General features: G+C 35.5%; 1 protein-coding gene across 1 annotated transcript in view; it reads right to left on the bottom strand.

Moving 5' to 3' along the window:
- Window positions 1-15,397, bottom strand: part of MAN1A1 (mannosidase alpha class 1A member 1) — a 129,776-nt gene that overhangs the window by 44,724 nt on the left and 69,655 nt on the right. Inside the window, exon 5 of the mRNA XM_015858710.2 lies at window positions 14,734-14,828. Coding sequence (XP_015714196.1) covers window positions 14,734-14,828 — 95 coding nt within the window. The remainder of the gene's footprint in view (window positions 1-14,733; window positions 14,829-15,397) is intronic.

Genomic DNA, 15,397 nt, shown 5'->3' with positions numbered 1-15,397 from the left:
TCTCTTTCTGTTGTTCTTGAGTAGGGGAAACAAATCTAGCCTGTACCAGCAGGCTGAATCAGGCTCTGAGAAAACAAGTATTTTTTTTTACTCAAAAAATGTTTATGAAAATTCACAAAATCAAAAAACAATCAGAAATTCACCTGGAAAATTCACAAAACTACTGAGCAATTTGCTGCATTCCCAAAAATCTGGAGAAGCAGAAATGGAGAAGAAGGCTTTAGGAAGTGAGCAGGATGTTAAGTGGAAATGCAAACAAGCCATGCCATGGGGCAGATGATGTAGCTTAAATATGATCTCAGAGATGAAAGTTGTAAAGGGCTTGTTTTATTTACAGATGGAAATGTCTTTTTTAAAAATATGTTCAGTATCGAACACCAACAACATTTCAAGAAAAGCAGGGACAAATCTTAGAAAGTTTAGAGAAGAGTAACAAGAATGATTATGGACATAAAAAGCAATACATTAGGGCTGTTCTTGTTAACAGGCAATAGATTCTACATTACAAGAGCTCTCTTCCAACATGTAAAAGGGAAGAAATCTTCCACTGAAATATTGAGTACTGAAATTCTAGAACAGACATCAGGACAAAACAAAACCTCCAAAACTCCTAATAGTGAAGACCGAAGCACAGATAGAAGCTTCCATGAAAAAGCATGGGAACTCCATGTTGGAGTTCTTGAAGAAAAGGCTAGCCAAACATTCATCTGGAAAAACTTAGGTGTAGCTTGACTGTTCAACATTAGAATATACAAAGTAATAACGTGAATTCTGCCTTACTTCCTGTGATTATTTAATTCCTGAAATCCCTCAAAAATCATGAAATAAGGCAATAGAGGGCTAAACTACATAGTCTTGATGAATTAAGCTTGTTTTAAAATTGTAGTAAAATAGTAGTAAAATACATCCATCCCAACACTGTGCATTTTAGGAAGAGAAAGGAAACAAGTGACCATAGAGTGTTTTTTGTTTGTTTGTTTGTTTTTAATTTTTTTTTATTTTTAAGGTGAGCCTCATCAAATTACATGGTACATCATTCAGACAAACCAATCTGCCATTCACAAACCTGACTGTTTAGTACTTCACTAAGTGTAGAAAAAATAAGAAGCAAGTTTGAAGCACTATCTGAAGTTTAGTTCACCCAAAACCAAGTTTGTGAATTTGTTCCACTCATTAAAACCTTGGATGCTACTAAACATTTAAGCCTTCAAAGCCAGGTCTAAAAGCTTTTAGGAAAACTATGAATAATAAAAAAGTTATGCAAAATTCAATTAATTTACAAAACTGATTCCAGGTGGATAATAGAGAAAATCATTTATTTATGACCTCAGTAGAAAATTATGAAGTGATGTGAAACAGCACTGCTGAAAGAGTGAGCATTCTACTATCTGTTAGAAAATATTAATTTAAAAATAATTAAGATCCAAGTGAAACACTTAAATCTTCTTTGCTCCAACAGATTTCATTATCTATAGAGAATGCAATATGACATGAAATGGACAACGTGAAAGGTCAACCAGAAAGACTGTCAGATTTGCTGTACTGACTGTGGCTTACTGGGAGATATTTAAAACACACAAGCTCCAGCAAGGCTAAGTACTGAATCAACACAGTTACATTAATGGGCCTTTAACAGTCATACTATATATGTATATTTTATACTACATAGAAACCACACAACAAGAGCACCATTACGAGATACATAGCATATGGCTACCATTAAAGCTCAATTATAATGAATACTTGCTCATTTACTTCTTTCAGAACTACTACAAGGAATGAAGCAGCAGTTTCACAGATGTCAGCTAGAAACAGTAGCCTTTCATTTAATTTGCAGGAAGATTGCTCTCTCCTGTTAACTTCCTCATAAAAATGTGTCAGAGGTGTAACAATAAAAATGTAATTTTAACATGAAATTTAAACCAATGAAGGCAAATTTCTGGAACAAAATGCTTAGCTGGCTCACTGGCCTCTCTTCATTTCCTTATTAATAACAAGCCTTATTTTTTCTTTGCCCTGTGGTTATAGTGGCATTCATGTGTCTTTCACATTTACTGCTAGGATTTTATTACAGTTTGTTGGTGGGCAGTGGATTGTTTAAAATAGAGCAAACCAACTATTCTGGTACATCTTTAAAAATCACATTCAGTTATACCACATCCTCTAAGTCAGGTTGATTCAGGTCACGATCTACAAAAACGTGAGCAAGGTCTGCTCATCAAAAAGCAGTAAACACAAAATTGCTCTATTTTTAATGTGAGATTTCAGCAAGAACACGGGAGATACAGCATATTTTAGATGTCAGCTAGATGCATACACCTAATGCAAACATATAGATGATACTCCTCATCAGTCCTCTAGACTAAGGTGTAAAAAGTCAGACTGCTTGCTTTCTTCAACAAGAAATATTTATGAGTGACTTCTGTCCTTACACAAGTCAGCCCATGATGAGTTACATGTCTGTACAGAACATGCTAATGGAATACTTCCTCATCAGAACACTCATTCTTAACATTGACTTGCCAAATATTAGCTTCCTACTACAGTCATTCCAAGTTATATGGCATCATTGGAAAAATAAATAGTTCAGGTTTAGTCTTTGCAGAACTTGATAATCATTCTAACACAGGCAGGCTCATTGCAGCAAGAAGAATGCTCAGCTGAGTCTTCCTCACTTCCTTGCAACACTGATATGATAATGGCAAACCACTGGCATGAATGTGCACAGGATTTCTAGCAACAACTCAATGCAAAATAGAATGGAGAAAATCCAGAAGGAATTCATCAGATACAGATTGTTTAATATTCCTTATTTCTCCTGACAGAAGAATTGAGTATCTTCTTTTACAGACAGTTTCATTCTCAATATGAATAAAATACTGGCCATCATGGCAGAAACTGAACATCGAAGAGAATCATAGAATCATGGAATCACAAGTTGGAAAGGACCTGTAAGATCATCTAGTACAACCATCCTCCCATTTCCACAAGCTAATAATCTCGTGGCTCCTCATCCAGATGCTTCTTTAACACTGCCAAGGACCTTTCAGTTATCTGCAAACACAACTGATCAGCAATCAGGAGAAAAGGAAAATAATAGTTTGCTTTTGTAAAAAAGACAAAGGAGGAAAAAGACTATAAAGGCCAATCTATCAAACAGAATGAAAAGACTGAAGCATTAGGGTTAACACTGCATACCTACATCATGAGGAAAAAACACTTATCATTACAAAAAGCCACGAGGCTTTATAGTACTGGATTTACTCCTGGAAGACCTTCTGAACTTCAGAACTAAAGATAAATGCTATTGACAATACTACATTATTTTGTTCTGCAACCACACTGATTAAGAATATTTTCTCTTATCAATACCACTGTTCAGATCTTGTTTCTAATTTTTGTTCAGTAACATTTGGTTTCTTAATAGACAAGAGCACAGGGTGATTCAGGATGACCTTCACACCTCACAAAGATAACAAGAAGGGCACAAGCACTCCCCCACGCAAGTCACCTTGTCATTCTAATTTAGTACAGCTACAGAATTTCTATTTTCCTTTTGTGTTTCTGAAAAACATTTCTAGATAGGTTATAAAAAATGCAAACTACTATAACCATTAAAGTAATTGCATTGGTTAGGTTTATTAATTTGTCACAATTAAGTCAATAAGAGTTTCATTAACATCGTTATATTATTTGATTAGTTTTGAAAGCGATTATCCTAAGAACTCTATTTAATTGGAAGCTTCTCAATTTACAAGGTACATTAAATTCTCAGTAGCATTTTAAGAATATTCAACATATGCAGGTCAATTACCAGTAATCACTGTTTCGTACAACTGCTTCATGAGAAACTTCAGTATAACAGTGGAAAAGAATAAAAGGGGGTTGTAAAGAATACCTCTGTACTTCAGTTTACATCATTATAGTGAAAGGGCAAATCTAACATCTAAATTGTGAAAAACATTTAAAAATTAAAAAAAAAAAAAAAAGAAAAGAAAAAAAAGAGCAAAGATTAAAAAAGAGTCGTCCACCTTAAAAGAGATGATAAATTGTCAGGACTGCAAAATCACTAAATTCCACTAACAGCAATCATGCCCAGTTGCACGTTAATTACTAGATTAGAAAGTTATAATTAATTTTCTTAATATCGCTATGCTGCTTTTCTTCCTTGAGTTAATAAAAGCAGATTGCAATCAATCTTTGTTAATTCATGCTGCAGAACAAAAATGCTGTAGTTATTTCCATATGTGAAAAGCTCAGTGTGCACAGTTCTTGGTGAAATATCCCAGTTAGAAGCTGCACCTTCTGATATTTAAATGAAGAGTTGTAATAAGGCAAATAAATTATAAATTATGATTTGACTAAATATGGGTAGTAGAAAAACTACAGTCTTAACAATTCTGTTAATGAATTTTCTAATGACAAAAGTCAGAGACTTTTGTATTTCAAAATGTATTGAATTTCAACATATCTTCAACCATAAAAATATGTTTTATTTCTAGTTTCATTGAAAGATTTCACTGCTGAGACTTTTTAATGATTAAAATACAGTTGTAGTAGTGTTGCATTTTTTAATTGGCTGATATTCTCATTAGAAACTGTTAGAAGTGCTCCACACCTGTCTGGCCTTCATAGAGCACAAGCTGCAATAAGAACTATTAAGGGAAAACAACTCTAAGGATCACAGCGCACCAAATTTTTGATAAAGAGTGTGAGAGTGATAAAGAATTCTAATCTAATTAATGCAGAGTTCAAACAGCATACATTTTCTTGTTTCAGTATCCATACTGGTATCAAAAGTCGCTTTAATAAAACAGAAAGATGATTCAATTGTTCTTTTGCAAGGCAGAGAGAATCAAGTAAAACAAACGTAACTTTATTTTCCTCTTATGCCTGAGAGATGTTCTATTTCTCCAGCCTTGTTGCTGCTTAGAAATTAATTCTTTTCACTCCCTTTCCCCTCAAGACTTCTAAGAGACAAGCACAGATGTAGCACTACTGGAAATACAACATCATGGTTGCCCAAGAGCAGCAATCTGTGTTAGTCTGATATAGCAAAACTCATGTAATCAGCTTAGGTGCTAGAAAAGGAAGGCTGAATATTCAATAGCTAATGAAGGCTGAAAATATAAATATATATATTACTTTCTTAAGTGCTCTGGGGAGAAGTAAAAAACACTTAATTCTGTATTCGAGAGAAATGGGAGATAAAACATTATTAAGCCTGGATAGCCTTCAGCAGTAAGGAACAATTGTTTTTTTTTTACAATTTATTCTTTCTCCCAGATTTGTCTAAACCATCCAAACTTGCCTTGTAGTGCGAAGTACTTATATACAAATATATCAATATTTATACATCTATTTATTAAATATATATCTATGTTACATCTGATTTTAGGATTCTCTTATTAAATACATTGGAGCAAGTGCAGAATCACAGTTCAGTAGAAGAAACAGAACAGAAAATGACCACTGGTGTGCTTCTCCAAAATAAAGAGGATTTACATTAGAACTGGGAAGGAGGCATGGAAGAGGAATGGTAGGGTTATAAAATACATTATTAGATTAGAACAGAGCTAATGATGGATGGAATTATTTATTGATTTACTGAAAAAATACAAATAAATGTTGAGATTCAATGCTGAGATCATTATTTAAAAGCAAGGACATGTTCTGTTCTCAGTTGGTCATAAACCTGAAGAAATACTACTAAAAGACTCCACAGTGTAAATAGCTGGAGCTGGAAACCAGGAAGCCAATAATACTTCAATCACTTTAAGATTCCTGAAAGTAAAGCAAGCTGTCCTAATGTCCCCAGATGCTAAACACAACTGTACAATTAAGAAATAATAAATTTTAGTTTATGATCAAATAAATAATGTTTCAAAAGCTCTAAAAATTCTAAAAGCAGTCTGCATGAATGTTCTCATTTCTCCGATGAAACTGATTTCTGGAGAAAAATATATCCTACCATACGCCTATTTTATATTTTAAGGTCCCATCAGAGTATTAAATGGAAAACTGAGCTGAAAGTATATGTGATTTATTCATGAAAAGTTTTTTTCTGAATGAAACCATTCAGAACAATAGATATCATAGGCAGCTATAGTTATGTTATGCAAAACACTTGTCAGCATTGATTAAAATAAAACTAAAAACACAAGATTAAAGTTTCAGAGTACTATTAGAATTACAAAGTGCCATAGAGAGAAGCTTCAATTTTGAGATAAGTGAAATAGTTAACTGGGAGATATATGAAGCATCATGACTGCATCAGTTACAGGTAGAATTTCAGTCATTCAGCTGGATGATTATCATTCAGAGGAGATTAAGAAGAGATTCTATTCCATCAGCAGCAATAAGAAACCATAAAACCACAAACAAATCAATACGTATGTACAATTGTTTATATATATACACAGGTACATATTCGTATATGTGCGTATATATGTATTAAATACATTTTAATAGGATAGTGTACTTAGATAAATTTTGAAGCAACTACTGTATTTTTAGTGAGGAAAAGAAACTAGTCTTCTGCGAAGTAGGTAGAATAATCTTTTCTCAATTATGATTTCCATAAAACATAGTTAGCAATCCTTCTTCACGCTCACTCCTTTAGGACAATTAGAATATCGTAAAATAGCTACAAAGATAAGTCACTTATTTAAACTAGTGCTTATTTTAGCACATAAAACATTCCTTTCTTTTGGTACGAGGGAAAAATCTTGTTCCTGTATTACTTAGGTATCATACACAATATTGCCAACCATTTAGTGAGACTACCAAAGGCTTGGAATCCCTCAACTTTTATTTATCCACCAATCATACAGATGCTTTAACAAGAGTAGGAGATAAGCAAACAGCCTAAACTCATTCAATTCTGAAATTATTATTTTTATGAAAAACCTCCTAGTTTTGAGCATCTGTCCAGCTAGAAGTATAAAAGTAATTCAGCTAAAATCACAAATGAATCTTCAAATGCTCTTTTCTTTCTTCATGGTCATTTAAAAATGTCCTTAGTGAGAAAGGTTCGATGGATTTTACAGGCAAAATCATGCAGATGTACATATATTAAATACACAAAATGAGTTTTACACACCTCTTGACCATCGGTCACTTAGAAACTTCTTAGGTAAAACAATTCTAGCATTTTAATTAAAGTGTTTCTATGAAGTGACGTGAACTGCAGTGGCTTCCTTCCTCTGAAGGAAGACTATTCCAACAGTCGCATTTTGTCTGTAATAGGACTACGTTTTGGTGGACACAAATTTTAAAATGGCTATGTATGATACAAGTAATTGAAAGGGAAATGATCTCTAGCCACTGCTAGGGGACTGTGCTTACACCAAGGAGTCCTGTTTCCAGCAGTCAGTTCCCAGGGAGGAGCAACTCAGGTGGCCAAACAGTCTCTTTACCCCAGGGAGAGACAACCACTCCTAGGACTGCCTCCTGCTGAATGGTCACCTAGTCACTGCAGTGAGAGCTGGCTCATGCTGTGCTGGTAAGACATACTTCAGCTAGGCTCTGTCCCATCTATCAGCATGCTCAGCTCTCAAAGACACCTGGAAACTCAGCGTACCCATAGAGATCCAGGGGATCCCTTGTTTCTCCTGGGCAGCACAGAAGTACTTCATGCAGGAAGCTCCCAATTATCTTGACAGTATCAAAGTGATAGCAGCAGTTAGCTGCAAAAGAAAAGCCACAAGCAGCACCAACATTTGTGTATTGATTTATAAAATCATCTTTTTTGTAAATGCAATTCCCAAACCTTGCAAACCTGTTTCTTACAGGAGGAAGAGCAGTTTTAATTATTGAGAAGTAAACCAAGGATCTGATAAAATTTCCTCATGCTCTTTACAAATCCTTATGTATTTCCCCATAAATCCTGGCAGTATTTCAACTAGGGCCTGGTTAATTTGCATCTGGGTTGGCAGAAAACATGAAACATCTGGCCAGTACATGGCATCCTTGGCATCCCTTGTGTATACCGTAAGTGCTGACATCTGATTTTTTTCTAAGGCAAAACAGAACAGTGCAACTTACTTGTCCTGATTCACGTCCCTTCCACTTTCAGAAGTTTTCCTACCCTTGTTAACAAACAACAAACGAAAAAAAAGTCATTTCCTGTTCTTAAAGAACATACAAGATGAAAATTCACAATAATTGAAGGAGGTTTTAATACCCCAATGAGAATGTTTGCTGTGGAGTGGGACTAAACCCATGAACTGAAGACCAATGCTCTCCTATACTATCTGGCTTCTACAGGACAGTCACAATCCTGATTTTGTTTTATAACAATCAGCACCACTTCTTATTATCACCACAGGGATCTCTGAAGTACTTGCAGTCCTACAGTTAGTGCTGAGGGATCACAATACTAATCCCTGCATAGGGTTTTACAAACACCAGCAGTATGGTAATTACTAACCTGTAATTAATTATTCACACTTATTTTACAGTGAACTAGTAAACCCTCGGGAAAGAGTTGCTGCTCAAACCTAGACTTTGGGACCAAAACCTATCTCCCTTGGTTATAAAAAAGCACTTGAACTGAGGAAGATACTTTGCACTGAGGAAGATACTTTGCAGTAGCAACAATAGGTCTCAAATTCTTGATGTACTATTACCAGCAGGCAGCCTCTAACACAAATTCATGGTTACAGTATTGTGTTGAAACTGCTGATGGAATAATACAGCTTAACCTTATGGAGTTTTGCAAAAAAATATTTTTCCTGATTCTTTTATTTCTTTTCTCCCCCTTATCTCATGAATATTTTTACAGTTTGGGATCCTTGCACTGTGTAGTGGCAAATTAGGCACTGCCAAAGGTCCACAACATCTGTCCCCAAAACTGCACTGCTACATCAAACCCAAATTTTAGTAACACTTTCAGACCAACTTACTTATTTTCATCTGTAAACATGGAAGATCTATTTATGGTAACTTAAGGGAAAAAAGGAATTCTGCTATTTTCAATAACTAGAAATTTAGAATGGTTCATTTGATACTTACTGAACACAAGGCACTAGTCATTCAGAGCAGCATGGACTACTCATTCCAAATAAGGCAAAGATAACACAAGCGACTTACTATAGTGTTCTAAGGCATTCTAAAGGAGAAGTTGCTGAAGACATGGCGTATAATGTGGTGATATGTAGAATCATTTTTAAGGTAAATATTGCATTGTTCTGACTCAAGAACTCTAAAGTTGTTTATGAACCACGCAATGCATCAATAGATTCAGCGTCACTTAAAATGGTAGTGCTTAAAATATGTACCCTTACTGAAACAGTCTTTATCAGTGGTTACTTACGAATCAGGCTGGAATTCATTTTCCTAAATCAAAAATTTAGTTCTTTTAATAATTTGTTTAAAGCCTTCTTTAGCCAATAGGGAGAGATCAATACATCTAAGAAGGAAAATAATCTGATCCCCCAAAGAAGTGTTTAACACCAGACAAACAATTTTTACACAGCTGAAGTTCAGCAAGGATTTATTGTTCCACAACCAGTACTAATACAAATCCATATTATGATCCAAATGCCTGTAGGAAAAAAGTCTGGTTTCAATCAGTGTGTTTTAACAGTGGAAATATCAGTGTTTTACTCAATATCCAAATCCTTTTTTATTACTGTTACCACTTTAATTTACAGCACCAGTGGAGCATTTGCCAAAACCACACACACAAGTTTTTGTCAAACATGCAAATTACAAGATTACTTTTAGCTTTATTTTCTAATACACTTTGAATTCCTTTCTCTGAAATTAAGCCCAGCGTTGATAAAATTAAAGATTCTACCTAAACACAATGTCTGCACAGCCCTACAGTGACAAACAGTGAAGACATTTCAAGTTTTTCCTAATTACAATCCCTTAAACCATATATTTCTTTTAACAATGATAGTCAAATTTGAATAACCTTTACTTAGCTCAGTAATCTTTTCTTTTTTTTTTCTTTTTTTTTTTAATTTAGACATTAAAATTAATAATGCAAACCAGAAAATTTACATTAACCTTCTGACAATGTGTGAGATTTCTTTCCTCTCTTCCCCTCTCCTCCTCTCTCCCTTTTCACTTTTCCCTTTTAGAAAAGCCTGATGAGTCACTAGGACAAGTAAACGCATGAATCACTATCTCTGTTAAAGGATATAATATTATTCAGACAAGATGATGTTTAGGAAAATTTTGCAATATCATGCAACATTCATAGTTTGACATTTCTGATAAATTAAGAAGGAGAATTAAGCTGTCAAAAAACAAATTACTGAATTTATTTGCCTGGATCCTATCTTCATATTTTCAAGCTTTCTCAGTTCATTAAGATCCCTTTACGAAACATAAGGAATATAACCATAAGGCATAGATTACGACATTTTAGAAGTCCCAGAATTTGAAGAAAACCACTCTGTTAAGCATTTAACTGTATCTTTTCTTAAGAAAATAGTAAGATTTCCTAGCACTATAGAGCACTAAAGAGATTATGAGACCCAATTTCTGTGTCTGAAGTGATTTAGGCACATGAACTATAAACATGTTTTGAATTTGGGAATCGCTTTGAAGTGTGTGTAATACCAAAGTGTATGTCTCACAACAGCAACAGGTGTGCATTAGTCCCCCTGGCTACACTGTGGCATTTTAGCACAAAACCCCTCTCATCAAAATCACCTGGAACCCTTTGTAAGGCAAGTTGGGCTGCTGGGGGAGAGCTGTTCTGCTCTATGCTGCTGTCATGGGAAAAGGAAGCATGTGTTGGTAAACCTAAAGCATTCAAAATTCATCCAAGGGGAAAGACAGAAGAAACAGCACATTCTGCTTTAGAAACATGGAGTGATGTGAAAAATTAAGAAGGCATTATCTTTCTTTCAAAAAAGGTGGGAGGAAAAAAAGATGCTCTGTGGGTGCATCATCTTGCTCAGAACAAAAGCAGGAGATTCCAGTGTTGGAACAGGATTTGCAGGAGCTCAGTACAGGATTTGCAGGAGATTCCAGGGTCATACTTAGCTTCAGAAAATGTTCCTACAGGTATGGAAGCCTGGCAAGGTCTGTGGCCTAACAAGAAAATTCTATACAAAATGTGGTTATTCATATATATATTTAAAAAATCAAGCACAGTAGGTTTTATAAATATAAGACATTCTGGCCTGATTCAATAGCAAAAATACTGCAGATTTGGTTACTTCTATCCTTGATTACCTACAAATAAGTAACAACTTTGTTCAAACAATTTAGCAGGTTTTCTGCAGTCTCGCTTTGCAAAATAAGTAATCCTGAATTCAGCTCAGGTCCACTGTTACTGTACAATGAGTGCTAAAGTGTAAAAGGCAAAGAATCCTTGGCTGACATCGGACACAGTACACATTTTATGTTTATGTCAAGTAAATCTTATCGCTTCCTGACTTCAACACACATTAATCAAATTTATTTAAATCTCCTCTCCGCTGACTTCCATTAAGCTTTCCTGATCTGTAATACTCCATCATGGCCCTTTCCTTCTATACAAGACTTCTCATGGTCCCCATGTCTGCCAATGCTGAAATCAGTCGCTCTTGTCAAGGAGCCAGGGAAAAAAACACATTATCCTCCCAATGACGGCACTAGGAATCAAGCTTGAGGTCCAAACAACCTCAGCTTGTTGTCTCCAGAAATTAAAACACAAACAAACAATCAAATTATTTAGTCCAGCTTTTTCACAGATGTAAGGCATAACTATTTTTCATAGTTCCAGATGCACTGAGAAGTTATATGATGGACTGATTCTATGTAATGTAACAGTCAGTTTAGTGGCTAATAGTATCACTATATACTGGCATGCAAGGGGTAATAAAAACTTTAAAACAGCGCTTCTACTGGTCAGCGCATGGAGAGCAAACATTTTATGGAAACTATGATTTTTTCATAGAAAAATGCTTCTGGGTTGTTAATTATAAAGCAGTAATGTAATGTTATTGGAACTAATAGGAACGGGGGGGGAAGGATTTGGTTTGCTTCCAAAAAAAAAAGAGACATAGAGATTTTCCATCCAAAAGAAAAAAAACATTGTACAGGATCCCATACTGGGAAGTATTTTCTTGACAGGTCCAATAGACCAACAACAAACTGGGCTCCCTGTATTTCACAGCTTGGCACCATCTCAAAAGTCTGAATAACGTACAGCTTCCTTTTTAATAGTTACAGGGTAGATACATTAAAAAGTTTACTTGACACTATGAACATGACACAGGATGGATATTTCTTAAGATTACTTAACTCACTATTTGGAAGGGCCGTAAATTCAGAATTTTCTATTCCTATAGATTGGAGACACGTATTACAGAAATATCTAAGCAATACAGTTGCTCAGTCACTTATTACTTGAAGTTTAAGAGAAAAGGAAATGAAAAGTTTCGTATGAATAAGTCAGTTTATCGTGGCTCACTGAGAGCAAAAATAAAGAATCATAAGCATTAGTATACTATTTAAAGAAGCTGTAGTAGTTGCAGTTTTAGAAGCTCCGAGGACAAAATATCTAAAGAATTCTCTTGGATGTGAGGAATAAATAAATTTTAAAAGCTAGCTTTGTCAGCTAGGAGTGAAAAACAGATGCTGAAAGTGAGTTGAAGATACAGTGCAATACCATAAACATCAAAAACCATGGAAATGCAGCTTAAATATTTAGGAAGAGAGAAAAGGACATTCCATTACAATCTCCCAATCTAATTATTTAAAATGCTCTTTAGTGATAATGTGAAATTTCATATAGAAACAAACATACTGAAGAACTGGCTTATAATTATAGCCATAGAAAAAGTACAATTAATATTTTTACTTGAAAACTAAGGTTCCACAAGTAGACAGCAATTGTCCCATGGCCTTTGAATCAAGAAGAAAGGAACAAAATGAAGAAAAACAACAGAAAAGAAAAAGAGGACAAGGCAGATGCCCTTGGCGTACTAGGACACATACAGACAAAAGAAGGTTTGCACACAGGCAATCACAGAGAGAGCAAGTCTTGCTGATACTACAGGGTAAGCAGAGAAAATAAGCTACTTTGTGAAGAATATTTGCCTAGTGAAGCCATTACTCAGCTCATCTGTTAATCCAAAAATTGTCTTTTAAAAATAACCAGACATCCCCAATTTGTTGTTAGTGTTCTCCAGTTTAAAGCATAAATCAAAATAAAATCAAATAAAATATTAATCAGGAATGAGGCATATTAGATCTGTAATATATTCAGGCTTCAGTGGCTTAGCATTTCCTAAGCCTGGATGACAGCATATTTGTTTACGCACGGTATTATGGAAGAGTCATCTTCTGAAGGTCAAATCTAGACAGATGTGCAAGGATTCGGAATGAATAACCAAGAACAAAGCGCTGAATGTAATGCTTGCTGCCATAGCAAATGAAGTTATCTTGATGTAGATTTTCTTCCACTTTGGTGAAATGGATCCCCAACCTTTATTTTTTCTTTTTTTTTTTTTTTAATCACCATCTTATATTGCTTAGGGTCAACATTTGCAGTGTCCCTCAGCATTTGTTACTAGAGAAGCTAGGAACAAAATTATAGAGATCTGCCACTGAATTTGATATATTTGCCAAAAGAAAAAAAAAAAAAAAAAAGAAATATTTAGTAGAGAAGATTTAGGTAAGGGCAGCATATAAGACATTTTTAGCCTGAATACCTTAATAACATTTAAATACACTATGTAGTACAAGGTACTGTTGTGCTGGAATTACAAATGTATGCTAGGATTTTGTACTCAGAAGCTTTTGTAACAGCTTAAAAACAAATGAAAAAGCTCAAGCTATTGTGCAATTAACTTGTGCAAAACTCATTACAATCTTTTGAGAATAAATAACATGCATGTAAGTAACTACTTGAATTACAAGGACCATCACCAAGGAGCAGTTAATCAGTTCCTTCAGTGATGAAACAGTCCACAAGGAGCAAGCTCCCTCCTGCCCCTAGAACACACACATACTCTTGGTCCCTTGCATCCTTTCTGTCTGGAAGATGGGACAGCCTGCCCAGACTACAATGCTAGGGATTTCTGTAGGACTGGCTCTGAGCAGCTTGCTGGGAATTCTCAGAAACAGACAGCCAACCCAGCAAGAGTACCAATGCCATGTCCCACTGGTGGGAAAAATACCATGAATATACATTAAGCAAAGAACAGGGGAAGATGCTTAAGGAGGGGAATCAGACAAACAAACAAACAAACATACAAAAACTATGTGCCATCAACACACACAGAGAAGAAATTATCCTTGATTCTCCCTGACCAGCAGTATTCCTCATTCTTGTAATGGGTGATGCTGAGATTTATTTGCAGTATTATGAAAGCTGAGACAATATTCACTCCCAATGAGAGAGTGAGAACCAAAAAGTAACTTGTAGCAGATATTAATCTTGCTTCTTGATATAGTAGTCACTGAAGGACTCCCTAACAATGGCAAGTGAGAACAGGTAAAAAATAAGAGTACAAGTAGCTTACCTTTTCAGAGTAGCACCTGTCCTTTTGCAACTACTGTACATATAACAACACTAAAACTAATGTAGGACTTTGGGAAAAGTGATGAACAACATACTAAATGACAAGTAAGCAGTGAGTTCTGAGGTGGATAAATACAATTCAGTCTGCATTCTTGTGTGTACAACGTATGTCTACTTATATTTCCTTATTTAAGTTATAGAACTAAGGATCTTACATCAACTTTTACCTAAAAATATTGTCACTAAAAATCACGTTTTACCTCTTAATATTAAGCAATGCCCAAGGTATCCCAGTGGGAGTGTTGAAAGCAGGCAGTAATTTCTCTCCAAGCTCTACTGCCTTCTTCCGGAAAATCTGGAAGTTAAGAACAAAAAAGCATTAGAAAATTCATGGCAGTTCCCAATGAATGATATTTCAGCACAATGAAGAATTCCTGTTTTTTCCTTGGTGACTGAAGAAACGGATCAGCACATTCATATTTCTATTACACAGTGTAATAAGGGTAGCTAGTGTATGCCATGGACTACAGAAGACTCATACAGCAGGGTTACATAGTAAAGATATCCAGACAGCAGTGCTGGCAAGAACAGCATTAAATCAGAGACAACAGTGTGACTGGTCATGCTCTGCTATGCAATAGAGTAGGAGGCTCATTAGTTGGGTGCATTGCTGGGTCCATGCTGGCCAGCACGCAGCTGCCTGCCCAAGATGATATGTCCTGCCTATGCACAGCCATGTTGTCGCAGGAGCAGTGCATATACTCTGGATGAGTCAGCTCACAGTGATGGGATTTGTTAAGTATGCCATAGGAACTTGGGTTGGATCACCAGGTACCTGCAGTGTGATGAATGTGCTGCACAGGTAACCTGAGGCAAACACAAAGCACACAAAGCACAACCTTCCCCAGCCCCCTCTCCATCCCC

This window comes from Coturnix japonica, chromosome 3, assembly GCF_001577835.2.
Source record: "Coturnix japonica isolate 7356 chromosome 3, Coturnix japonica 2.1, whole genome shotgun sequence".
Classification (NCBI taxonomy): Eukaryota; Metazoa; Chordata; class Aves; order Galliformes; family Phasianidae; genus Coturnix; species Coturnix japonica.
This window is presented reverse-complemented; position numbering and strand designations above follow the sequence as displayed.